Genomic DNA, 26,411 nt, shown 5'->3' on the forward strand with positions numbered 1-26,411 from the left:
TACGCACACACGTACATACATACATACCACACACACACCCATACATACGTACACCATTTTCCTCTTCCCGCTCGGTGCTTCTCTCACCCCATCCCCATTATTGCGTCTCTCAATACATACATTTTAAACAAACTTACGAACAGAAATTAAACAAAAAAGCTCAGTTTAAACCAAGAGGTTAGGTTCCACACATAGAACGTACAGTGTAGTTCTGAAATACTTAGATCCCCGCCATTCTAAGAGAATCCTTGCAGCATAATAGCTGATACCTCAGGTTCTAGGTAATTTAGATAAGGTTCCCATACTTTGTAGGTCTGGTCTGTTTTAGAATGCAATGTACATGTCAGATATTCCAGAGGTACCCATTCAAATAGTATCTTATGCCAATCTTTAATAGAAGGAACCTTATCACTAATCCACTGTAAAAAGGATGTTTTTCCTCACTGCGAAGGTAAGGATGTTGTAAAGCCTCCTTTTACCCACAGAAGTAACATGCCTACTAGGGAGACCTAACAGTAAAGAAACTGGATCCAATTCTAGATCAACCCCTAGGATCTTTTCAATTTCTTGCAGAACACCAGACCAGTATCTTTGTATTTTGGTATGACCATAAACAATGTGTTAGGGTGCCTGTATCAGTTTTGGATTTAAGACACTGAGGGGAAGAGGAAGTGGGGTTAAAAGCATGTCTGCGATTTGGGGAGATATGCAATCTGTGTATTATTCTTAATTGGATTGCTCTAGTACGATTACATATAGATATCGTTTTTGCATATCTCCAAATGTCCTCCCACATCTCTTCGTCAATAGTAACAGACAATTATTTCTCCCACACTTGTTTCACCCTCTGTGTATTGACAGCAGAAAGGGACCTTAAAGTATCATAAAACAGACTTACAGACATTTTCCTTTGTGGGAAAAAAAAGCATTCTTTCAATGACAGACACATCAGGGTTACCAATTAATAATTAAGAGGATCTACTTGCTCTCCCTCAAAAGCCTTGATGGCCAACTGTACCTCACTCAGCACTGACTTCAAAAACGTCAGATACAATATGTTTTGAGGATCATTGTACATGGAGTATAAAACATCTGTCATGTAGCAGTGTTCACTGGACTTGGTGACTGCGAAATGAAGCCTAAGCTCCTCCCACTGGTCCAAAATGTGTGAATCCGCGGGTTCAATGGAGAGCCAACATGTGGCACACACCTTGGTTATCTGTAAAGGTTTCTCCCCACAGTTGGTCTCATATATGGCCTTGTGGGCCTCCCTGCACTTTGTGGACACTGAAATGGAAACCAGTTAACTTGGAGACCAGTTATAAGTCTCTCCTACCAAGTACTCCACACTATGGGGGATGGTGTCATTGGAAACATGACTTACAGAAAGCTGCAGAGAGTGGCACACACAGCGAATAAGAACCAGATATTTGAGGCCATACTTTATGGACCCCATTGTTAATCCCCGTCATAACAGAGGCATTGTCAGTCCCTATCCCCAGAAGTTTCTCTTTTTTAAGACAACACTTCTCTAAGGGCATACGCAGGCTAAATGACTTATTTGCTGATAAGATTTTATTGTCATTTGAGCAGATGGTCGAGAAATATCGAATCCCAAAGCAGGATTTTTTCCGCTTCCTACAAGTAAGTCATTATATTCTGAAGAGCACCACCTTAACAATATGGGGCTACGGGTTCCCAACTAGGAACCCCCCCCCACCCCCTTCAGCCCAAACGGTGGCGCAGGGAAAGCAAAAATATTCTTAAAAATATTTAACCTCCACACATTAACAAGTCCAATAGCTTAAATGAAAGATAAACACCTTGTTCATCTACCCAGCATGTCAGAATTTTAAAATGTTTTACAGCGAAAACATAGCACATATTTATGTTAAACCACCACTAGGAAAACATACAATATGTAGCCACATGGCTATGCAAAATAGCACAATCACAAACGCAGGATTAAAAGAAAAATAATTCACTAACCTTTTGAAAATCTTCATCAGATGACAGTAATAGCACATGTTACACAGTACATTTATGTTTTTTTCAATAATATGCCATTTATATCCATAAATCTCCATTTACATTGAGCCATGTTCAAAAAATGCAGCAGAAATGACCGGAGGAATTATAAATATCTCCGGCAGCTAACGCCAGATAACAGCAATAAACATCATAAACTTTGACTAAATATACATGTTCTACATATATTTAGAAAGATACACTTCTTCTTAATGCAAACGCTGTGTTACATTTATTTTTAACGTTACAGAATTCGTTCACTATTCAATAATCTGAGACGGCGCTCAGCCATTAGCATTATTTCTCTACTATGTTGGATTCGACAAAAATACAATTTTATAACATAAATATTCCCTTACCTTTGATGGTCTTCGACAAGAATGTCGTGGAAGGAGTTATACTTACCTAATATAACGTTTGGTTGCTGTTGGTGTGTCTTTGTATTAGCAAACGCTAACATCTTCAGGTGAATTACCCCAAAAAGGACTTCTGATCACGAAAATTGCGCATCAAAACTTCAAATTTACATATTATATGTCGACTAAACTGGTCAAACTAAGTGCAGAATCAAGCTTTAGGATGTTTTTAACGTACAAAACAATTGGCGATTAAATCAAACATAACAAACTCTCTTCAGGCAAGCTGGAAAAAAAAGACCCTTTTCACAGAGCGCGCACCTGAAAACTCGTGACACCTCAGTATTTTGCCCACCAAGCAGTCAAAGCTCGTGCTATTTTCTCCGTTCCACGTCTCATTGAAAGACGAGAGCGTGCTGAAGAAATAGAAACTGTTCCCAGATCCGTAGCTGGTTGGGAAGGGTGGGGGCGATGACGTTGGAGCAACTTTCTTAGGAGAGAGAGAGTTTGGGAGAATGGCTGCCCTGTGAGTTCTGCTTTACATACAGACATAATTCGAACGGTTTTAGAAGCTTTAGAGTGTTTTCTATTCAATAATAATTATTATATGCATATATTAGCAATTTTTGACAGTTTTTTTAAAAGTTTACTTTGTGCACACAATTCATCCAAAGGGGGCAGTATTTCCCTTAGCCCCATCTTAACCTACTTGACAGCTTGGTTAGCCTGATCAAGTCTGTGAGCAGCAGGGTGCTGAATCCACTGGCAATACATTAGTCCCAAACCAAACCTTGGTTACCTTTTTGAGTCAAAGGCAGCTGAGCTCCACCTTGCGTCTGAGGATGAAAACAATGTCCGAAAGCAGTGTGTAGCCTTCACCAGCTCCCTCACTAATGAGTTGAGGGTGAGACTGCCGGACAACATCGAAGCATTGTAGTACATCTCAGTTTTCAATGTGGAGGAAACTCTAAAGCACAATAAGAGCCCTGGAGAAATAGAAAACATAGCCAAGCTCCTTGGCTACTCCCCTGCAGAGATAGACAAGATTGTCCAGCAATGGCGTGCCATCCATCTTAGTAAATGGAATGAGACAAAAAACACACTGGGCTTCTGGAGTGAGATTTGGAAGTTCAGGGACGGCGGCAGTGTAGCCTAGTGGTTAGAGCATTGGACTAGTAACCGAAAGGTTGCAAGTTCAAATCCCCAAGCTGACAAGGTACAAAATCTGTCGTTCTGCCCCTGAACAGGCAGTTAACCCACTGTTCCTAGGCCGTCATTGAAAATAAGAATTTGTTCTTAACTGACTTGCCTAGTAAAATAAAGGTAAAAAAAGGGATGCAGCTGATATCAACCCGTTTCAAGAACTTGCCATGGCTGCTGTGTCTGTGTTGTCCTTGCCACACTCGAATGCTGAAGTCGAGAGAGTATTCAGCCAGATGAGTGTGGTAAACAGCAAATTTAGGAATCAGATGTCCTTGCAGACCCTTAACTCCATCCTGTACATTCGATATGGACTGAAGTGGTCTGGTGAGGCTTGTTATGAGCACCAGCTGCCGCTTTTTGCCGCTTTTTTTTTTTTTTTTGCCGCTTTTTGGCACATCAGCTGCTTACTCATTTAAGTCAGCTCCCTCAGTTGCTGAACCTGCCATAGAGAGCCTTGACCAAAATGACGATTACCCACTTTTTCTGTGAGCCAGCACAGCCTGTGTGTGTGTGGAGGGGGTTTGGAAAAAAAAACTATTAACCTGAATTAGAGCCAGAAGAGTTACCATCATTTTCTCACATTGCCATTGGCAGTTTTTTTCTATTGTCTCTTTTTGGTCCATTTAGATTGTTAATGTAGATTGCATACAAATAAAAGGTAAAAAATGTTATGGTTAAAAATGTTCATGTTTTACTGTGACTTGTTGTAGGCTCCTAAGTGCTCCATAAGGTTAAAAACCAAACCAAACCAAATTAAGAACATTTAAATAAAAAATAAATAATAATAATAATAATAAAAAAACTAAGTAACTCCGCCAGAGTGTCTCTTTTGGGTCACTTTTGCCGGTCCCAAGCCAGGATAAAGGAGGAGGGTTGGAATTGTGGCATTAAAAAAACAAGAATCGACAGAAGAAAGTTCATTTGTAGTTCTAAACATATTTAGGGTGTTTTTTACTCACTTTTTGCCTCTCCCACGACGTTATTCCTCTCCTACAGCGTCCATCACAATTTACATGCACAATTATGCAAATTAGGTGATGAAGTCATTTAGCAACTACTAGCGACTTTTAGGACAGCCAATAGCTACTTTCCTTACTGGGGAGTTGGCAACACTGGACCAGAGCTCCTCTCACTCTTGCGTTCCCTTTGGCGTCCATCAATTTTAATGGTTAAAGCGATTAGGGAGTCGAGGGCCACCGGCAGTTCCCGAGCAGCTAGCTCATCCTTTACCTCCTCAGATAATCCGTGCAGAAAAGTATCGAAAAGAGACTCCGGATTCCAGGCACTCTTGGTGGCCAACATGCGACGGACCACCGCGTAGTCTGCCACACTAAGGGAGTTTTGACGTAAGTCAAGCAGTTTTCTAGCCGCCTTTCTCCCGGATACCGGGGACTCAAAAACTTCTCACCTCTGCCAGGAATTCCTCCAAATGACTGCAAATGGCAGATTGTTGTTCCCAAACTGCCGTAGCCCAGGAGAGCGCCCTTCCCGACATTAGCTTAATTATATACGCTATCTTTGATCGGTCTGAAGAAAACGAAGATGGCTGTAGCTCAAAAATAAGCGAGCACTGAGAAAGAAAACCCCGGCAGGTACCAGGTCACCCCGAATATCGCTCTGGAGGAGGTAAGCGTGGTTCACTGGGAGTCGGGATAGGCTGTACAAACTCACCACAGATAGGGAAAAAATTTACTGGGTGATTGGGTTATTTCCAGAGGTGGCAGGTAGCCCTGAGCTAACTCCCTGATTTGCTCCATAGTAGCCTTTAATCCATGGTTGTGGCATTCCGTCAAGGAACTGAGCCCTTCCAGAAGGCCCTGTAGCAACTACTGATGTCTCCCAATGGTGGCTCCCTGTAGGGAGAAAGACATGGCCCAAGTCTGCTGCGTCTGTCATGGCCAGTTTGCACTATCATGACACTAGGCGAGACCCAAATGCAGACACAGGAGGCAGATGGTTGGAGTTTAAGATGTTTAATAAATCCAAAGGGAATAGGCAAGAGAATGGTCATGGACAAGCAAAAGGTCATAACCAGATCAGAGTCCAGGAGGTACAGAGTGGCAGGCAGGCTCAAGGTCAGGGCAGGCAGAATGGTCAGGCAGGCGGGTACAGTGTTCAGAACAGACAAGGGTCTGAGCACACACACTTGTGGGCCCGTGTTGCAGATCAGTGATATGGAGGTGTTGTTTCCTACCTTCACCATCTGGGGGCAGCCCGTCAGGAAGTCCAGAACCCAGTTGCACAGGGCGGGGTTCAGACCCAGGGCCCCAGGCTTAATGATGAGCTTGGAGGGTACTATGGTGTTGAATGCTTAGCTATAGTCAATGAACAGCATTCTTACATAGGTATTCCTCTTGTCCATATGGGATAGGGCTTTGTGCAGTGCGATGACATCTTCTGTGGGTCTAGGGTGTCAGGTAAGGTAGAGGTGATATGATCCTTGACAAGTCTATCAAAGCACTTCATGATGACAGAAGCGAGTGCTACGGGGCAATTGTCATCTAGTTCAGTTACCTTTGCTTTCTTTGGTACAGGAACAATGGTGGATATCTTGAAGCATGTGGGGACAGCAGACTGGGATAGCGAGCGATATGGCGAGATGGAATGTGGGTTCTTCCCTCAGTCAATAAGCGGAGGTTGTCGGTTAAAAGTTATACAAGTTAAGAATACCGTAACAGAGTATTCTTAACTTGTAGTCCTTTAGTCCCATCAGAAGGGGAAGGGCTGAATAGTCCTTGGGTATTGTCCTTTCCTTGTGTTCCTGGACCACTTGCCATACAGCTCCAGGTGGCAGAGAAGACATCAATTAGGGCCGAGCCTACAAATGTTAATGTATCACTACAGTTATAACAAGGATTACTGTGTTATAAACCTACGGCACTATCGTGTTATAAATAAGAGAGGAATTGCTGTTGGGAGTCTTAAATGTTTTATTACAAAATAATGTGAACAATACCAAAAAGCAGTACTTGACTCTAATATTATATCTCACTTTGTATGCATCTTATAAATATCACAAAAATGTGTCTGAACAGAAGTATATTGCCTTGAGTAGCGCTTACTACAAAGTAGATACACAACATAATTTCATGTAAATTAATTGTTTTTTATTGCAATTAGTATTTTTTATTACAAGGCACTTCAGATGGTTTTGTAGGGTCTCAGTAACTTCATCTACACATTCAAACTGCGCTGGTCTTATTCAGACACACAAAAAGAAAACATTTTAAAAACGTCCAACCGTTTGTACCAGCTGTGTTAGCAACTGTAAGGGTTAGTTTAGTGTAGTTTGAAGATATAAGAGGAAGAGAAGGCTGATATTTCAACACCAGTTTCATGTGATGCATTGAACTTAAACACACGGGTAGTCTCACGGAAGAGAGTCTACCTGGACATAGTGTCAGCTTAGTCAAGTACTCGGCTTAATACAGTAATCAGAAGCTAGCCCACAAACTGTCCACACCTTCTTTATCCCCCATACCCAGACCTAATCTTCAAAGTATTTGACTGATCATTCATTAATGTTTCACAAAATTGGCTGTGCAGCGCACACCACGTTATGTCAAGACACAGTTTAAACATTACAGTACAGTTGGCCTCTAGTCAGGCTAAAACACGGAGACTGGCTTGCTATAGATTCTCTGAGAAGTACAAAGTATAGAGGGCCAGACCAGAGGGAGACCTAAGGTCTACATGTAATCTCAATGCAACATGGTGAAAAATCAAGCTAGTCCAGAAACTGACATAGTTGAATACATGTCATCTAAATGGATATTTATTTTCAATCGTCAACTCTTTTGTACGCTAAATGGTTGTAAACATTATAAGTTAATAAGACATTCTCTATGCAATGTGTCTGAAGATCGAGCCTTTGTGTTTTCCAACAGCGCACATATAATAAACCTCAAAACATAAAAAAATATATTTAAAAAGTTAATGGTGGAACAAACTTAGCACTAAACAGACCAGCACTCAGGCTATCACGCCAACTCCGGTGCAAAGAGCACAAACAGATTTGGGACCAGGCTAGAATAAACTCTGACAGTCTTGACAATACTTTCTTTTTAAACTTTGCTACAAAAACCAACTCACTATCGACATTTGAAGTTAGAAGTTTACATACACCGTAGACAAATACATTTAAACTCAGTCTCACAATTCCTGACATTTTATCCTAGTAAAAATTCACTGTCTTAGGTCAGTTAGGAACACCACTTTATTTTAAGAATGTGAAATGTCAGAATAATGGTAGAGAGAATTATTTCTTTCAGCTTTTATTTCTTTCATCACATTCCCAGTGGGTCAGAAGTATACATTGTTAAACTTGGGTAGCGTTCCACAAGTTGGGTGAATTTTGGCCCATTTCCCCTAACAGAGCTGGTGTAACTGAGTCAGGTTTGTAGGCCTCCTTGCTCGCACACGATTTTTCAGTTCTGCCCACACATCTTCTATTGGATTGAGGTCAGGGCTTTGTGATGGCCACTCCAATATCTTGACTTTGCTGTCCTTAAGCCATTTTGCCACAACTTTGGAAGTATGCTTGGGGTCATTGTCCATTTGGAAGTCCCATTTGCAACCAAGCTTTCACTTCCTGATTTATGTCTTGAGAATTTGCTTCAATATATCCACATAATTGTCCTCATGTCCTCATGATGCCATCTATTTTGTGAAGTGCACCAGTCCCTCCTGCAGCAAAGCACCTCCACATGATGCTGCCACCCCCGTGCTTCACGGTTGGGATGATGTTCTTCGGCTTGCAAGCCTCCCCCTTTTTCCTCCAAACATAACAATGGTCATTATGGCCAAACAGTTCTATTTTTGTTTCATCAGACCAGAGGACAACTCTCCAAAAAGTATGATCTTTGTCCCAATGTGCAGTTGCAAACCGTAGTCTGGCTTTTTTTATTGTGGTTTTGGAGCAGTGGCTTCTTCCTTGTTGAGCGGCCTTTCAGTTTATATCGATATAGGACTTGTTTTACTGTGGATATAGATACTTTTGTACCGGTTTCCTCCAGCATCTTCACAAGGTCCTTTGCTGCTGTTCTGGGATTGATTTGCACTTTTCGCACCAAAGTACGTTCATCTCTAGGTGTTTATACTTGCATACTATTGTTTGTACAGATGAACATGGTACCTTCAGGCATTTGGAAATTGCTCCCAAGTATGAACCAGACATGTGGAGGTCTACAATTTATTTTCTGAGGTCTTGGCTGATTTTCCCATGATGTCAAGCAAAGAGGCACTGAGTTTGAAGGTAGGCCTTGAAATACAACCACAGGTACACCTCCAATTGACTCAAATGGATGTCAATTAGCCTATCAGAAGCTTCTAAAGTCATGACATCATTTTCTGGAATTTGCCAAGCTATTTAAAAGGCGCAGTCAACTCACTGTATGTAAACTTCTGACCCACTGGAATTGTGATACAGTGACTTATAAGTGAAATAATCTGTCTGTAAACAATTGTTGGAAAAATGACTTGTATCATGCATAAAGTCGATGTCCTAACTGACTTGCCAAAACTATAGTTTGTTAACAAGAAATTTGTAGAGTGGTTAAAAAACAAGTTTTAATGTCTCCAACCTAAGTGTATGTAAACCTCCGACTTCAACTGTAACACAAATATGGAAAAGGGAATAGTGTTTATTTTTCCGTTTCTAGAACATAGTGTAAACAGACATAATAACCACTGAATCATATATATTTGCGTGTAGAGCTCAGCATAATGATATGCTCGAACCAACTCCCATTGAGTTGGATGTGCTTTGTCCTAGCAACAGTGACTGCACAATGCAGATAGTGAAATAAAGAACCAGTATAAAGATATACAAACGTCTTCCAAGACAAATCTTAATAATGTTCAAATTTTTACTTAGATTTGGGGCTACTGTATGTTTAAATGAGACTGATAATAGTACTCCTTTAATCTTACTGGATAAGAAAAGCAAACCTCTAACACACACACACACACACACACCTAGAAAGTCTAAAAACACTGTTTACAGGCAGGTATGGGATTGACATTGACTGATAAATAGTGTATTCAGTATTAACTCACTCTTTTTACCCCAACCATGCAGAGTTTTCATTCATTGTAGCTTGGAATTAGTATGTATGTGTCCATCAAATATATTGCTCAAAGGATCTGGGTGTTTTTTTTCTTCTTAACAAGCTGAGCCTTGAGCAGAGGAACAGAATAATCCGTGTCCCAAATGGCAACCTACTGTATTCCCTATTTAGTACACTACTTTTAACCAGACATGAGCCCAAGTCAAAAGTAATGCCCTACATAGGGAATAGAGTGCCATTTGGGACGTAGTTGAATGGACAATGGCAACCTACTGTATTCCCTATTTAGTACACTACTTTTAACCAGACATGAGCCCAAGTCAAAAGTAATGCCATACATAGGGAATAGAGTGCCATTTGGGACGTAGTTGAATGGACAGTTGGCCCGTATCTTCTTATTGGTACCAGGGTGTCTTACGGATCCAGTGGAGAGTGAAGCCTGCATCTGTCCGGATCTTGATGGAGGCAGCCTCAGCCTCTCTTACCGTCTCCTTCACAGACTGCATCAGGTTCTGGGCATTGTGAACCAACATCTCTGTGGCCTGGGTGAGGGGGAAGGAAAGAAACATGTTGGTCACATTTTACATGAAGTTGCTCTTGTGTAGTAACACTGTAATTACACTAGTAACAACAGCTATTTATATCAATGTTTCCCCTATATACTAGCAGCAACGGCCCACAGATGATAAATTGTTGCCAGCACTGCAAAAAAATGTAATTTAAAAAAATATACATATATCTCTGCTGATATACACTTTTAAATGGATAGCTGTAGGCTCAATGACTGGAAGTCTATGGGAACAGCTAGCATGTCATTGTGCCACCACCTTTGCCACCACTGCTGAAAGAAATCCTAGGGGAAACACTGTACATTGTAACATTACTGTTACATTGTACTTTAGTGCATTTTGTAGTAAATTTCAAGTTGAAATGTTCAAGTGTTTTTCTGTAAAGTTTGCATTTGGAATTACATTGTAATGGAGTTTAGTGGTTTCTGTTATTATACAAGTGGAATAAGGAACACTATTCCACTTGTATAATAACAGAAACCACTAAACTCCATTACAATGTAATTCCAAATGCAAAAAAAGTTAACTGTGGTTGATGTGTGTTATCCAATGATCTCCAGTGTACTGACCTGCTCTGACTCCTCTTCACTGATGTTGGTACGACCCAACATGGTGGCCTTGACTGTGGAGAGGATCTTGAGCTGTGTGCTAATGGTGGGGATCCGCTCACACACCTGGAACACAGAGAAGTTTATTTAAGTTCAAGTTCCGAGAAACCAGTCAGAGACATGAAGATAAAAACAGAAAACAGTGTAATTTATTTCAAATGATGTACCCTAAATCAAATCACGAGGACAGGGTGGAAATTCAATTATCTTTAGTCCTACAACTCCAACATGAATATAATATTGTCCTTTCTATGGTCTTTCCAGAGCAGCTGCTGCTTCTCAAGGAAAACCTGAAGAGAGCAGTCTGAAAGTCTTGCTTCTTCCGTCCTTGTTTGCTCAATTCATCCATTAGCAGAATATTGGACCAGAAGAAACCCTGATAAAGGCAGCATAGCTATCGAAACTTAGGTATTTATTCAATTTATTGCATCGTAGCCATGATATTTAGCATTTTGAAGACTGGACCAGGAACCAGTCGGTCAGCTGACCTGGAGCAGGTTAGTCCGGATGCGTTTGTCTGTGCACTGCTTGGCCACCTCCTTGGCCAGCCTTGTGACCTCATCTGAGGCCTTGGCGATGTCTTTGGCACACTGGATGAGGGCACGCTTGTTCCCACTGCCACCGCGCACCAGACGGGACATCTCAGCCATGAGCAGGGCCATTCTCTTGGCTGCACCGATGATATCGTTACCCTGAAAATATGACAAAAACCATGGCATTAAATTGGACATATTTTATCTTTATCTAACTAGGCAGGTCAGTTAAGAACGAATTCTTATTTTCATTGACAGCCTCGGAACAGTGGGTTAACTGCCGTATTCAGGGGCAGAATGGCAGATTTGTACCTTGTCAGCTTGGGGATTTGAACTTGCAACCTTTCAATTACTAGTCCAATGTACTAACCACTAGGCTACCCTGCCGCCCCAATATGACAACACATCTGGGGTGGATTCCGTGTCCAGTGTAATTGTGCAGTATACATGTATATGTACTTGTCACACTTCCTAAATGGCACCGAATTATGCCTCGTCTGAATCTGCTCTGCTATGGTTTTCTGGTCGCAATAAACTTTGAACATCAACATGTAACTAACTGTATGTGCTGTTAGCTCACCTTGCTAGACCACTTGCGGGCCTCCTCGTGGAGCTGCCTGGCGGCCATCATCATGGGCTCGCTCACCATCTCTCCCAATACCTGCTCTGGGAAGTCCTCGTCCTTCTCCTCTGGGGGAGGGGGTCTGGGGGGAGGAACCTCACCCTCGGGGAGAGGGGGTTTGGGTGGGGCGGGCTCGTCGCTGACCTGGCGTGTATTCAGATAGGTGAAACGTTCAGAATGTTGCAGATAGAAATGAATCCCTCTACTCTACATGGCAGATAATCATATCCGTTCTAACAAATATATATATTTTTTATATGAACGTTCTGAAACCCCATTTCTACGCCACTGAACAAAACCCTGGTGTTGACAGTGCAGGACTATAAAGTATTTTATGACAGATGCTGATGTGAAAAGAGCTTTATAAATTCATTTGATTGATCGACTTACGTGCAGCTGATGCAGATCAGGAGGTGGTGGTGGTGGGAAGTCTGGTTCCTGTGGCTGGAAGGCATCTCTCACAATGGCAACGGCACCCAGGATTCGATAGCCTGAGTCCAGGAAGCCCTTCTGCAGACCTGGACACCACGGAGGAAGAAGGAGATACATATAGGCCTTAGAAACAGGATATTAGACAAATGCCACAAAAGCTGCTGTGCGGCAGCAGTAACACATTGACAGACCCCAAAACCATAACACCATCGACTGAACCTTAACTTTTGACAATCACAGATTCAGAGATTGACAGAATTAATCTTTATATTTAGTATTAGGTCATGTTGGAAAGCTGTACACGGGTAGCTATAACAGCAGGTTATACAGTATAATGATAAAACCCATCCTAAATGTCTGGTAAACTGCCTTGGAACATACTTGGATCTGTGATGTTCCCAGCCACAGCCTTGGCGTCCATCACCATGGGAGAGATGGTCCGGCTGAGCTCATCAGATGCAGCCTTCACTATCTCCCTGAACTTAGGATCCTCAGAGTTCTCCACCTAGGAAAGAAAGTGTATTCATGCATTTCTATTTTGAATCCTTTTCATAGTATGTATTTTAATCTGAACTGCAATTCACTTGTCTGTATTCTAATCTGCTAAAGTACACCATTGTGGCACGTGTTTGTATGCTTGCGCATCTGCATTGCTTGCTCTTTGGGGTTTTAGGCTGGGTATCTGTAAATCACTTTGTGCCAACTGCTGATGTAAAAAGGGCTTTAAAATAAATGTTATTGTACTGTAAATAAAAATGATCTCTACCTCCCGTTTCGCCACCAGGAGGATCCGGTTGGCCCGCCGGGCGATGCTAGTTGCCCCTGCCACTAACATCTGGGGCTGGTGGTTAGCCATGGCCACACGACACTTATCCAGGTCTTTCTTAATGGCCTCCTCAGAGGCATTCAACAGAGACTTGGTGTCTATGGCCTCGTCCACCAAACCTAGAGACGGAGAAGACATCATTCTTAGTGGTTATACCGAAGTGACCACAACGCCCACTTTTTGTAATCAACGACAAATGACACAAGATGGTCTGGCACTACCTGTCATTTTCTCCACGTTGTCAATCCACTGGTTCTTCATGGTCTCAAAGTGCTCGTATGCAGCCTGGTTGCCTGGGTTTCTCAGCAGGATACGGGCTGCAGAGACCACCTAGAAAAGAACGTTCCCATCAGGAAAAAAATATATAGGAAATAGGGCTCAACTGACCAAGGCCAAATGAATCGTCCCTATGTCACTACGGCATAAGCACCACACAAATGTTGATCATGTTGCACAAAACACAAACACACCTACTCCACTGGTGTAGCACAGTTTTTCTGGACCCCTGCAAATTCAGAGTTTGGGCCCCTCCCCTTCCTAAAAAAACAACTAAATGTATAGACTACCAATCGCTGTCTGTGGGTCTGAAATTGCAACGTTTACGCTGCTGCCTATCGATAGGCTGATGTGGTGCTAATGCTTGGCTATAGCTTTGCTTTAATGGATACATGTTCATTTGTATTTGCTCGTAATTTTCTCACGTTAAGCCTAACGTTTATGTTTCATGAAGCTATAGGCCTACAGTGTCACAACGCTGCTATTCAGAATGCTGGCTGGAGGCAATAATGGGAAATTCAAATATTGCAGGTTGTAAAATGAATTTACGATGCAACAGCATACTAATCAGAAACCAAAATATATTTTGAATATACAATTGTCCAGTAGGCCTTTCTGGAAGAGGAGGAGAAGGATGGCCAACAGTCTCACTAGAGGAACTGACACAATTCTGGAGAGGAGGAGGAGGAGGGACTCTCACTAGAGAAACTGACACTATTCTGGAGAGAAGGAGGAGGAGGGACTCACTAGAGGAACTGAAACGATTCTGGAGAGGAGGAGGAGGGAGTCACTAGAGGAACTGACACGATTCTGGAGAGGAGGAGGAGGGACTCACTAGAGGAACTGACACTATTCTGGAGAGGAGGAGGAGGAGGGAGTCACTAGAGAAACTGACACTATTCTGGAGAGGAGGAGGGAGTCACTAGAGGAACTGACACTATTCTGGAGAGGAGGAGGAGGGACTCACTAGAGGAAAAGACACTATTCTGGAGAGGAGGAGGAGGAAAGACTCTCACTAGAGGAACTGACACTATTCTGGAGAGGAGGAGGAGAGACTCACTAGAGGAACTGACACTATTCTGGAGAGGAGGAGGAGGAGGGAGTCACTAGAGAAACTGACACTATTCTGGAGAGGAGGAGGGAGTCACTAGAGGAACTGACACTATTCTGGAGAGGAGGAGGAGGGACTCACTAGAGGAAAAGACACTATTCTGGAGAGGAGGAGGAGGAAAGACTCTCACTAGAGGAACTGACACTATTCTGGAGAGGAGGAGGAGAGACTCACTAGAGGAACTGACACTATTCTGGAGAGGAGGAGGAGGAGGGACTCACTAGAGGAACTGAAACGATTCTGGAGAGGAGGAGGAGGGACTCACTAGAGGAACTGACACGATTCTGGAGAGGAGGAGGAGGGACTCACTAGAGGAACTGACACTATTCTGGAGAGGAGGAGGAGGAGGGAGTCACTAGAGAAACTGACACTATTCTGGAGAGGAGGAGGGAGTCACTAGAGGAACTGACACTATTCTGGAGAGGAGGAGGAGGAAAGACTCTCACTAGAGGAACTGACACTATTCTGGAGAGGAGGAGGAGAGACTCACTAGAGGAACTGACACTATTCTGGAGAGGAGGAGGAGGAGGGAGTCACTAGAGGAACTGACACTATTCTGGAGAGGAGGAGGGAGTCACTAGAGGAACTGACACTATTCTGGAGAGGAGGAGGAGGGACTCACTAGAGGAAAAGACACTATTCTGGAGAGGAGGAGGAGGAAAGACTCTCACTAGAGGAACTGACACTATTCTGGAGAGGAGGAGGAGAGACTCACTAGAGGAACTGACACTATTCTGGAGAGGAGGAGGAGGAGGGAGTCACTAGAGGAACTGACACTATTCTGGAGAGGAGGAGGGAGTCACTAGAGGAACTGACACTATTCTGGAGAGGAGGAGGAGGGACTCACTAGAGGAACTGACACTATTCTGGAGAGGAGGAGGAGGAAAGACTCTCACTAGAGGAACTGACACTATTCTGGAGAGGAGGAGGAGAGACTCACTAGAGGAACTGACACTATTCTGGAGAGGAGGAGGAGGAGGGAGTCACTAGAGGAACTGACACTATTCTGGAGAGGAGGAGGGAGTCACTAGAGGAACTGACACTATTCTGGAGAGGAGGAGGAGGGACTCACTAGAGGAACTGACACTATTCTGGAGAGGAGGAGGAGGAAAGACTCTCACTAGAGGAACTGACACTATTCTGGAGAGGAGGAGGAGAGACTCACTAGAGGAACTGACACTATTCTGGAGAGGAGGAGGAGGAGGGAGTCACTAGAGGAACTGACACTATTCTGGAGAGGAGGAGGAGGGAGTCACTAGAGGAACTGACACTATTCTGGAGAGGAGGAGGAGGGACTCACTAGAGGAACTGACACTATTCTGGAGAGGAGGAGGAGGATGGAATCACTAGAGGAACTGACACTATTCTGGAGAGGAGGAGGAGGAGGGAGTCACTAGAGGAACTGACACTATTCTGGAGAGGAGGAGGAGGGAGTCACTAGAGGAACTGACACTATTCTGGAGAGGAGGAGGAGGAAAGACTCTCACTAGAGGAACTGACACTATTCTGGAGAGGAGGAGGAGGGACTCACTAGAGGAACTGACACTATTCTGGAGAGGAGGAGGAGGAGGGAGTCACTAGAAGAACTGACACTATTCTGGAGAGGAGGAGGAGGAGGGAGTCACTAGAGGAACTGACACTATTCTGGAGAGGAGGAGGAGGAAAGACTCTCACTAGAGGAACTGACACTATTCTGGAGAGGAGGAGGAGGGACTCACTAGAGGAACTGACACTATTCTGGAGAGGAGGAGGAGGAGGGAGTCACTAAAGGAACTGACACTATTCTGGAGAGGAGGAGGAGGAAAGACTCTCACTAGAGGAACTGACACTATTCTGGAGAGGAGGAGGAGAGACTCACTAGAGGAACTGACACTATTCTGGAGAGGAGGAGGAGAGACTCACTAGAGGAACTGACACTATTCTGGAGAGGAGGAGGAGGGAGTCACTAGAGGAACTGACACTATTCTGGAGAGGAGGAGGGACTCACTAGAGGAACTGACATTATTCTGGAGAGGAGGAGGAGGAGGGAGTCACTAGAGGAACTGACACTATTCTGGAGAGGAGGAGGAGGAGAGACTCACTAGAGGAACTGACACTATTCTGGAGAGGAGGAGGAGAGACTCACTAGAGGAACTGACACTATTCTGGAGAGGAGGAGGAGAGACTCACTAGAGGAACTGACACTATTCTGGAGAGGAGGAGGAGGGAGTCACTAGAGGAACTGACACTATTCTGGAGAGGAGGAGGAGGAGGGAGTCACTAGAGGAACTGACACTATTCTGGAGAGGAGGAGGAGGAAAGACTCTCACTAGAGGAACTGACACTATTCTGGAGAGGAGGAGGAGAGACTCACTAGAGGAACTGACACTATTCTGGAGAGGAGGAGGAGAGACTCACTAGAGGAACTGACACTATTCTGGAGAGGAGGAGGAGGGAGTCACTAGAGGAACTGACACTATTCTGGAGAGGAGGAGGAGGGACTCACTAGAGGAACTGACATTATTCTGGAGAGGAGGAGGAGGAGGGACTATCACTAGAGAAACTGACACTATTCTGGAGAGGAGGAGGAGGAGGGAGTCACTAGAGGAACTGACACTATTCTGGAGAGGGGGAGGAGGAAAGACTCTCACTAGAGGAACTGACACTATTCTGGAGAGGAGGAGGAGAGACTCACTAGAGGAACTGACACAATTCTGGAGAGGAGGAGGAGGATGGAATCACTAGAGGAACTGACACAATTCTGGAGAGAAGAAGGAGGAGAGACTCACTAGAGGAACTGACACTATTCTGGAGAGGAGGAGGAGGGAGTCACTAGAGGAACTGACACTATTCTGGAGAGGAGGAGGAGGAGGGAGTCACTAGAGGAACTGACACTATTCTGGAGAGGAGGAGGAGGAAAGACTCTCACTAGAGGAACTGACACTATTCTGGAGAGGAGGAGGAGAGACTCACTAGAGGAACTGACACTATTCTGGAGAGGAGGAGGAGGGAGTCACTCGAGGAACTGACACTATTCTGGAGAGGAGGAGGAGGAGGAGAGACCCTCACTAGAGGAACTGACACTATTCTGGAGAGGAGGAGGAGGGACTCACTCGAGGAACTGACACTATTCTGGAGAGGAGGAGGGAGTCACTAGAGGAACTGACACTATTCTGGAGAGGAGGAGGGGGAGGGACTCACTAGAGGAACTGACACTATTCTGGAGAGGAGGAGGAGGGAGTCACTAGAGGAACTGACACTATTCTGGAGAGGAGGAGGGGGAGGGACTCACTAGAGGAACTGACACTATTCTGGAGAGGAGGAGGGGGAGGGACTCACTAGAGGAACTGACACTATTCTGGAGAGGAGGAGGGAGTCACTAGAGGAACTGACACTATTCTGGAGAGGAGGAGGGGGAGGGACTCACTAGAGGAACTGACACTATTCTGGAGAGGAGGTGGGGGAGGGACTCACTAGAGGAACTGACACTATTCTGGAGAGGAGGAGGAGGAGGGAGTCACTAGAGGAACTGACACAATTCTGGAGAGGAGGAGGAGGAGAGACTCACTAGAGGAACTGACACAATTCTGGAGAGGAGGAGGATGGAATCACTAGAGGAACTGACACTATTCTGGAGAGGAGGAGGAGAGACTATCACAAGGTGGTAGCTTGGCTGTTGTCGTTATCTTCGGTAATTTGGCACGAGCTTGATCAGATAAAACCTGTTTTTTTGGACCGCTTGGTCTTCCCTTATGTTCATCCATCTTGAACAATGCACTCACTCTCCATCCGAGTCCCACCTGATTCACCCACTCACTCTCCATCCGAGTCCCACCTGATTCACCCACTCACTCTCCATCCGAGTCCCACCTGATTCACCCACTCACTCTCCATCCGAGTCCCCCCTGATTCACCCACTCACTCTCCATCCAAGTCCCACCTGATTCACCCACTCACTCTCCATCCGAGTCCCACCTGATTCACCCACTCACTCTCCATCCGAGTCCCACCTGATTCACCCACTCACTCTCCATCCGAGTCCCACCTGATTCACCCACTCACTCTCCATCCGAGTCCCACCTGATTCACCCACTCACTCTCCATCCGAGTCCCACCTGATTCACCCACTCACTCTCCATCCGAGGCCAACCTGATTCACCCACTCACTCTCCATCCGAGTCCCACCTGATTCACCCACTCACTCTCCATCCGAGTCCCACCTGATTCACACACTCACTCTCCATCCGAGTCCCACCTGATTCACTTAACTTTTTAAAAACTTTATAGCCAATTAGGTGAGGAGGCCGAAATAGGCTAATTAGCTGCATGAAAACTACATTGACTGTCTGACTCACCTACTACCCATGTAGATTGAACAACAAACACTTGCTACATTTGTAAATTAAAAAGGAGGGTTACTGTCCAAATTATTTATTACAAAAATTAATACAATTTAGACATAGCCGTGAGATGACAGGCGCATGGGCCCCCAGAGCATGTGGGCCCTCTCGCCTTGCGGGGGCTATGGGGATTTATGCTACACCAGTGACACACTCGCACACTCACACAAACACACTGTCACTTACCTGTGGTGTCAGGTCCCTTGTAGACTTGACGGCAGCTTGGATCCCCTCCACAGTGGTCTTGTTAGCTGTTCCTACCGCGGCAGCCTTTTCTGCCGTGGCACCCAGCTTATTGGCATGGTTCTCAAAGTTGGCCGCCCTCTCGTCAAACACCTAACATAAGTGACAAATCATAGAATCATGAAACATAACACAATATACACTGGGTGGTTCGAGCACTGACTGCTAATTGGCTGAAAGCCGTTGCAAATGAGGCCGTATACTACGGGTATGAAAACATTTATTAGGTGTGTAACCAGTTTATAATAGCAATAAGGCAACTCAGGGGTTTGTGGCCAATATACCATGGCTAAGGGCTGTACCCAGGCACTTATATATATATTGGCCACATACGACACCCCCTCGGGACTTATTGCTTAAATATAGTATACTATATGCCACTTAGCAAATGCTTACAGCGACAAAACATTAGAACGATAAAACATATGATTAAATATTAATCTTGCATGATTACTTATGGTAAGACTTCCCCCTGGAAATGTCGTCTAAGTATTATTGAGTGACAAGTACATAAATGATTGGAAACGAATCAATAAGTCATCCATATGTGTATCATGATATGAATCTGCCAAATAGTCACCATATTGTCGAGCCATATTATATGCATACACGGTACACTTACATTTCACATTTTAGTAATTTAGTAGACGCTCTTATCCAGAGTGTCTTACAGGAGCAATTAGGGTTAAGTGCTCAAGGGCACAGACAGATTTTTCACCTCGTCGGCTCGGGATTAGAACCAGCGACCTTTCAGTTACTGGCCCAACTAGGCTACCTGCTGTCGTACACACTTTAGAGCTCATTATACTGTTCTGTTCATAGGTTGAGTGAATGAATGAGCCATGATAGAGTTACTATAGGGAGACAAGAGAGAGAGCCAGAGGGCGAGGGAGTAAGAGAGGAAGGGGGAGAGAGAAAGATAAACCACCCACCTCGTCCCTGTTAGGGGCATCGGACGGGGCGGTGGAGGCCACAGCGAGTAGTTTGATGGGAGTGGTCGTGTCGCTGAAGATGTCTGACACTTCGTGAGTCATAGCTTCCTGCATCTTTTCTTTGAGGTCCTGAGAAGACACACATGAGTTAGTAAGCGTTAGACCAGCTTTAGAAGCATTACATGTTAACAATAGGCTCTTAGAACTCTTTTGTCAAGTGCTTTACATTGCAGCTCTGATCTATGGAAATACTACTACATGTGTGTGACATCATTCAACAGTTGATTTCAAAGGGGAATTCTTACTTCTTAATAAATAAAAAAAACATTTAGGTCACACTTTCTTTTGATAGTCAGGATTTTCTATCTGTAGACACTCTAACGATGGTCATCCTATCAACAAACTATAGGTTTGCGATAAGGGTTTGGGTAAGGGTTAAGGATAAGAGATAAAGCTAGGGTTAGTTTATGGTTAGCAACTACAGATAGCAAAAATAAACACTTTATTTGGATAGTCTATCATAGTCATAGGGCTCCTGAGTAGCGCAGCGGTCTAAGGCATCTCAGTGCTAGAGGAGTCACTACAGACCCTGGTTCGATTCTAGGCTATATCACAACCGGCCGTAATTGGAAGTCCCATAGGGTGGCGCAAAATTGGCCCAGATTCGTCTGGGTTAGGGTTTGGCCGTCATTGTAAATAAGAATTTGTTCTTAACGGACTTGCCTTGTTAAATAAATAAAATAGTGGATCTGTCATTGACTGCAGCTGGTGTATCCTGCCAGGAGGGGGATCCCTTCACCATGCCTGTGTCAGAGTGAACTCCAGCTGGTTTGGATGACTTGTGTGGCTAATGACTTGTGAGAGTGAATGTCAGCCGTCTCACCTTCAGGGTCTCCTGGAGCTGCTGAGCCACGGCACGTGCTTGTGGCGACTCTCCCTCGCCCCTGGCGGCCAGGTTGGCTAGCTGGGCCATCAACTGTTCTACCTGCTCACACTTCCCCAGCAGCTCCTGTCTATAGGGACCTGGCAGGGCGTTAGCCAGACGACGACCCTCCGCCACCAGACCCCGGATAGCTGCCTGGCCTGTGGAGAGACATAGATGGAGTCAGACACAGAAGCAGCAGTCTAGGTGGCTTATTATTCCATATATTGTTGTGGTTATGCTTACTCTGAACATTCTCTAGTAGATGGTGTCATACAGTCCAGAGCCAGTGTAAACAATGCATGACATGTGAGAGTGTATCCAGGCTTCTGACCCAACAAGTCAAAGAGAGCATTATGAGGTTGGGTGAGAGTAGTGGAATGTAGTGCACAGAGAAAAACAACACAGCAAGGGAGGGAGGGAGATAGATTGGATGAAAGAGAGAAGAAATCAAGAAGCAGGGATGGAGAGAGAGAGAGAGAAAACCAGAGATATAAAGAGAGCGAGAGAGAGACCAGGCTATTGAGACTCACCCACTCCACCATCATCAATGGTAGGGTTCTCCATCCAGCTCTGGGCCTGTTCTATCTTCCCTTCCAGGTGGACTGCTGCCTTAGCAGGCCTGCTGTTGGCTACAGCCTTGGTGGTCTTCGACTGCAGGTTCTGCAGAGCCGTGGCTATCTGTTTGGCCAATGCCCTGGCCTCCGGAGTATCTCCTCTACCCCTGTGAATGGGAGAGAATAATGACATACTGGATAGGATCTTTCTCATAGGCTCTCTAAAGCATGATATACACTGCTCAAAAAAATAAAAGGAACACTAAAATAACACATCCTAGATCTGAATGAATGAAATATTCTTATTAAATACTTTTTTCTTTAGTTGAATGTGCTGACAACAAAATCACACAAAAATGATCAATGGAAATCAAATCTATCAACCCATGGAGGTCTGGATTTGGAGTCACACTCAAAATTAAAGTGGAAAACCACACTACAGGCTGATCCAACTTTGATGTAATGTCCTTATTAAAACAAGTCAAAATGAGGCTCAGTAGTGTGTGTGGCCTCCACGTGCCTGTATGACCTCCCTACAACGCCTGGGCATGCTCCTGATTGATAAGGTGGCGGATGGTCTCCTGAGGGATCTCTTCCCAGACCTGGACTAAAGCATCCGCCAACTCCTGTGGTGCAACGTGGCGTTGGTGGATGGAGTGAGACATGATGTCCCAGATGTGCTCAATTGGATTCAGGTCTGGAAAACGGGCGGGCCAGTCCATAGCATCAATGCCTTCCTCTTGCAGGAACTGCTGACACACTCCAGCCACATGAGGTCTAGCATTGTTTTGCATTAGGAGGAACCCAGGGCCAACCGCACCAGCATATGGTCTCACAAGGGGTCTGAGGATCTCATTCCGGTACCTAATGGCAGTCAGGCTACCTCTGGCGAGCACATGGAGCGCTGTGCGGCCCCCCAAAGAAATACCACCCCACACCATGACTGACCCACCGCCAAACCGGTCATGCTTGAGGATGTTGCAGGCAACAGAACGTTTTCCATGGCGTCTCCAGACTCTGTCACGTCTGTCACATGTGCTCAGTGTGAACCTTCTTTCATCTGTGAAGAATGAAACCCCACCTGTGGACGTCGGGCCCTCATACCACCCTTATGGAGTCTGTTTCTGACCGTTTGAGCAGACACATGCACATTTGTGGCCTGCTGGAGGTCATTTTGCAGGGCTCTGGCAGTGCTCCTCGTGCTCCTCCTTGCACAAAGGAGGAGGTAGCGGTCCTGCTGCTGGGTTGTTGCCCTCCTACGGCCTCCTCCACGTCTCCTGATGTACTGGCCTGTCTCCTGGTAGCACCTCCATGCTCTGGACACTACGCTGACAGACACAGCAAACCTTCTGGCCACAGCTCGCATTGATGTGCCATCCTGGATGAGCTGCACTACCTGAGCCACTTGTGTGGGTTGTAGACTCCGTCTCATGCTACCACTAGAGTGAAAGCACCGCCAGCATTCAAAAGTGACCAAAACATCAGCCAGGAAGCATAGGAACTGAGAAGTGGTCTGTGGTCACCCCCTGCAGAACCACTCCTTTATTGGGGGTGTCTTGCTAATTGCCTATAATTTCCACCTGTTGTCTATTCCATTTGCACAACAGCATGTGAAATGTATTGTCAATCAGTGTTTCTTCCCAAGTGGACAGTTTGATTTCACAGAAGTGTGATTGACTTGGAGTTACATTGTGTTGTTTAAGTGTTCCCTTTATTTTTTTGAGCAGTGTAGTTGATGATGGCCCCGGAGAAGATGGTCGCCGCATTACGGTCTCCGAACCAATTGTGCTATTATGTGTATTTTTTCGCGATATTTGTAAATTATTTGGTGCATAATGTTTCTGCAACCATATCTTACGGCAGAAAAGATCTTCTGGATATCAGGACTGCGATCACTCACCTTGGATTAGACAAAGATTTCTTCAACAACAACAACAGCAGCAGCAAGCAGGACTCACACAATATTCTCCAAACAACCCACAGGGCAGACATCCCAATTATTCGCAAGAGGAAGCGATGCAGAGGATGAAGAGCAGGATGCCTCGTTCGGACTCGCAGAAGACAACTTGGAAAGCTGCCGTTACCGTCAATATTATTCGCCAACGTGCAATCATTGGTCAATAAACTAGACGAGGTAAGATCATGAATATCCTACCAACGGGACATAAAAAAAATGTAATATCCTATGCTTCATGGAATCGTGGCTGAATGACGACATGGATATTCAGCTAGTGGGATACACACTGCACAGGCAGGATAGAACAGCACACGAGGGGCGCGGTCTGTGCATATTTGTAAACAACAGCTGGTGCACGAAATTTAAGGAAGTCTCTAGATTTTGCTCGCCTGAAGTTGAGTATACAGTGATCAACTGCAGGCCACACTACTTGCCTAGAGAGTTCTCAGCTATACTTTTCGTGGCTGTTTATTTACCACCACAGACAGATGCTGGCACTGAGACCGCACTCAGTCAGCTGTATAAGGAAACAAGCAAACAAGAAACCACTCCAGTATCAGACCAGTACTACACCTGTATTAGACAAGTAATACACCTGTAGGCGGCGCTCCTAGTGGCCGGAGACTTTAATGCAGGGAAACTTAAATCAGTTCTACCAATTCTACCAATGTTAAATGTGCAACCAGAGAAAGAAATTGGTAATTCCAACCACAACTCCATCCTCCTGATTCCTGATTACAAGCAAAAATTAAAGCAGGAAGCACATGACAAATAAACTTTGATTTTAATTTGAGTTATTTTAGGGAAAGCTAAATAAAAATGAAATGACGTTGATTACGATTTGTGGACTTCTATCTATCATGAAAACAAAATGTGATTCAACCTCTAAAGAATCACATCACCAAGGGATACATGTACAGTGAGAACAATAATGGTCCAAGAACCGAACCCTGCGGAACTCAATATTTTACATTGGAAGTGTTTTGAACACTCTTCTTTGAAGTCTTCTTTATTCTGCATTGTTCATTTTTTAAGGAATGCAACCATGCATATCCAATGTGCGACTTACTGTCTCCGGAGCTCAGAGAGCTTGGCGGTGAGAGCAGCCATCTCTCCGATGGACCTCAGGATGTCATCTCTCTCCTTGGGGTCTTCACACATGTCAGCGATCTTCTTGGCCTCAGTCAGGATGGCGCGGATGTTCTCCTCTCCCTCAGGACCACCGTTGGGGTCTGCGAGCCAGTTCTGCAGGGGCACAGGGTTAGTGGTCAACATAAGACAATCTGCCCAACAACATGGAACACAAATTACTGTTGTTTAATGCTTTTGTGTGCTACCCTCTGGATTTTGTGTTTTACTTTTATCTTATCATCAATCAATTATCGAATCAATCAGATATCCTACCTGAGCAGCGTCGATCTTCTTGGCGATGACCTGTTTGGAGTTGGTCATGGCCTCCAATTTCCGGGCTGCGTTCTCCACCTTTCCCGTGAGAATGTCCAGGCCCTGGGAGACCTGTTGGGCCTTCTGCATGGCTGCAGGAGATGCCCCCTGACCCCTGGAGAGAATGACAACAGAGAACATCAGTTGGTTGTAAAATTCCAGAAACGTTCACAAAGTTCACAGGTGTCATGACGTGGCACTTTCTGGGGGTAGATCGCCCCCCCCTCACTCTCTCTCCTAAACCCAGGTTTTGTTATCTCAGGTCATAAATTCCTGGAAGAGACTCTCTCCCCCTGGTCATTCAGAAAGAGAGGGAGAGAGCACAAAGAGAGAACAAAGGCCTTCACTTGGCCAAACTCCTAAATCCCCCAAATGTGAGAATTAAACCATTTCTATTTTTGAGAATGTGGGAATGGTCCGTAACACTTAAGGGACAGTTATGAGGAGTGTGTTTCATTTGGTGATCTCATGAAAGACAAGAAACATAAATAAAAGGTATCTCTTAAAGTGTACATTTCCCAGCTGTCAGGTTTACATCAAAATATTGTGAAAAGTATGTGATTCAATATGAAAATTTGTGAAAAGATGTAATGTGATATTAACCTTCTAAATGAGAGTATGGATTTTCATATAAAGATTAACTAGTCAGTGGCCACACCCCCGTGAGCCCAGACATCACATTAAGCGTCATGGACTGCCATTTTCGATTGAAACGTATAAAACCCACTCCTGATGAAATTCACACCAGACCACGCAAACCCGGGTGTAAGCTAAGGTTGCAAATGGTTGAATTTCTGAGACCAAAACATGCCGGGTGACGCTGGTGTGTGAAGTGGTTTAAACTACAACTCTACCAAAGGACAAGACGGAGGAAACACAGTGCCCCTAGCGACATGGTCAGCATGCACTGCGCCCGGCCCACCACAGGAGTCGCTAGTGTGCGATGAGACAAGGATACCCCTACCGGCCAAACCCTCCCTAACCCGGACGACGCTAGGCCAATTGTGCGTCGCTCCATGGACCTCCCAGTTGGCTGCGACAGAGCCTGGGATCGAACCCAGAGTCTCTGGTGGCACAGCTAGCACTGCGATGCAGTGCCTTAGACCACTGCGCCACCCGTGAGGCCAATGAGAACATTTCTGAATGGTACTCCTCTGAAGTATTCATTCTAACCACAAAAGACTTTGTGACTTCAATGAAAGTTAACCAGAGACTCTGATGAACCCTACAGGACGATCAAGGATTCCAACAGTGAAGACAACAACATACGGGAGTAAATATATATACATTGCAATTATTCTTGAATGAGCGACCGTTAATGTTTTACCTTCACCTTTATTTTACTA

At 44.8% G+C, this 26,411-nt stretch overlaps 1 protein-coding gene across 1 annotated transcript in view; it reads right to left on the reverse strand.

Annotated features, from left to right (window-relative positions):
• Window positions 1-6,672: 6,672 nt before the first annotated feature.
• Window positions 6,673-26,411, reverse strand: part of LOC135512057 (vinculin) — a 90,249-nt gene continuing 70,510 nt past the window's right edge. The window contains exons 9-22 of the mRNA XM_064933670.1: window positions 25,027-25,180; window positions 24,692-24,867; window positions 21,642-21,832; window positions 21,070-21,269; window positions 20,187-20,315; window positions 19,198-19,347; window positions 13,467-13,575; window positions 13,186-13,364; window positions 12,801-12,924; window positions 12,378-12,505; window positions 11,946-12,131; window positions 11,321-11,524; window positions 10,794-10,898; window positions 6,673-10,197 (exon numbers count right to left, since the gene is read on the reverse strand). Of these exons, the coding sequence (XP_064789742.1) occupies window positions 10,051-10,197; window positions 10,794-10,898; window positions 11,321-11,524; window positions 11,946-12,131; window positions 12,378-12,505; window positions 12,801-12,924; window positions 13,186-13,364; window positions 13,467-13,575; window positions 19,198-19,347; window positions 20,187-20,315; window positions 21,070-21,269; window positions 21,642-21,832; window positions 24,692-24,867; window positions 25,027-25,180 (2,182 nt within the window). The 3' untranslated portion in view covers window positions 6,673-10,050. The remainder of the gene's footprint in view (window positions 10,198-10,793; window positions 10,899-11,320; window positions 11,525-11,945; window positions 12,132-12,377; window positions 12,506-12,800; window positions 12,925-13,185; window positions 13,365-13,466; window positions 13,576-19,197; window positions 19,348-20,186; window positions 20,316-21,069; window positions 21,270-21,641; window positions 21,833-24,691; window positions 24,868-25,026; window positions 25,181-26,411) is intronic.

The sequence above is a fragment of the Oncorhynchus masou genome, chromosome 24 (assembly GCF_036934945.1).
Source record: "Oncorhynchus masou masou isolate Uvic2021 chromosome 24, UVic_Omas_1.1, whole genome shotgun sequence".
In the NCBI taxonomy this organism is placed as follows: Eukaryota; Metazoa; Chordata; class Actinopteri; order Salmoniformes; family Salmonidae; genus Oncorhynchus; species Oncorhynchus masou.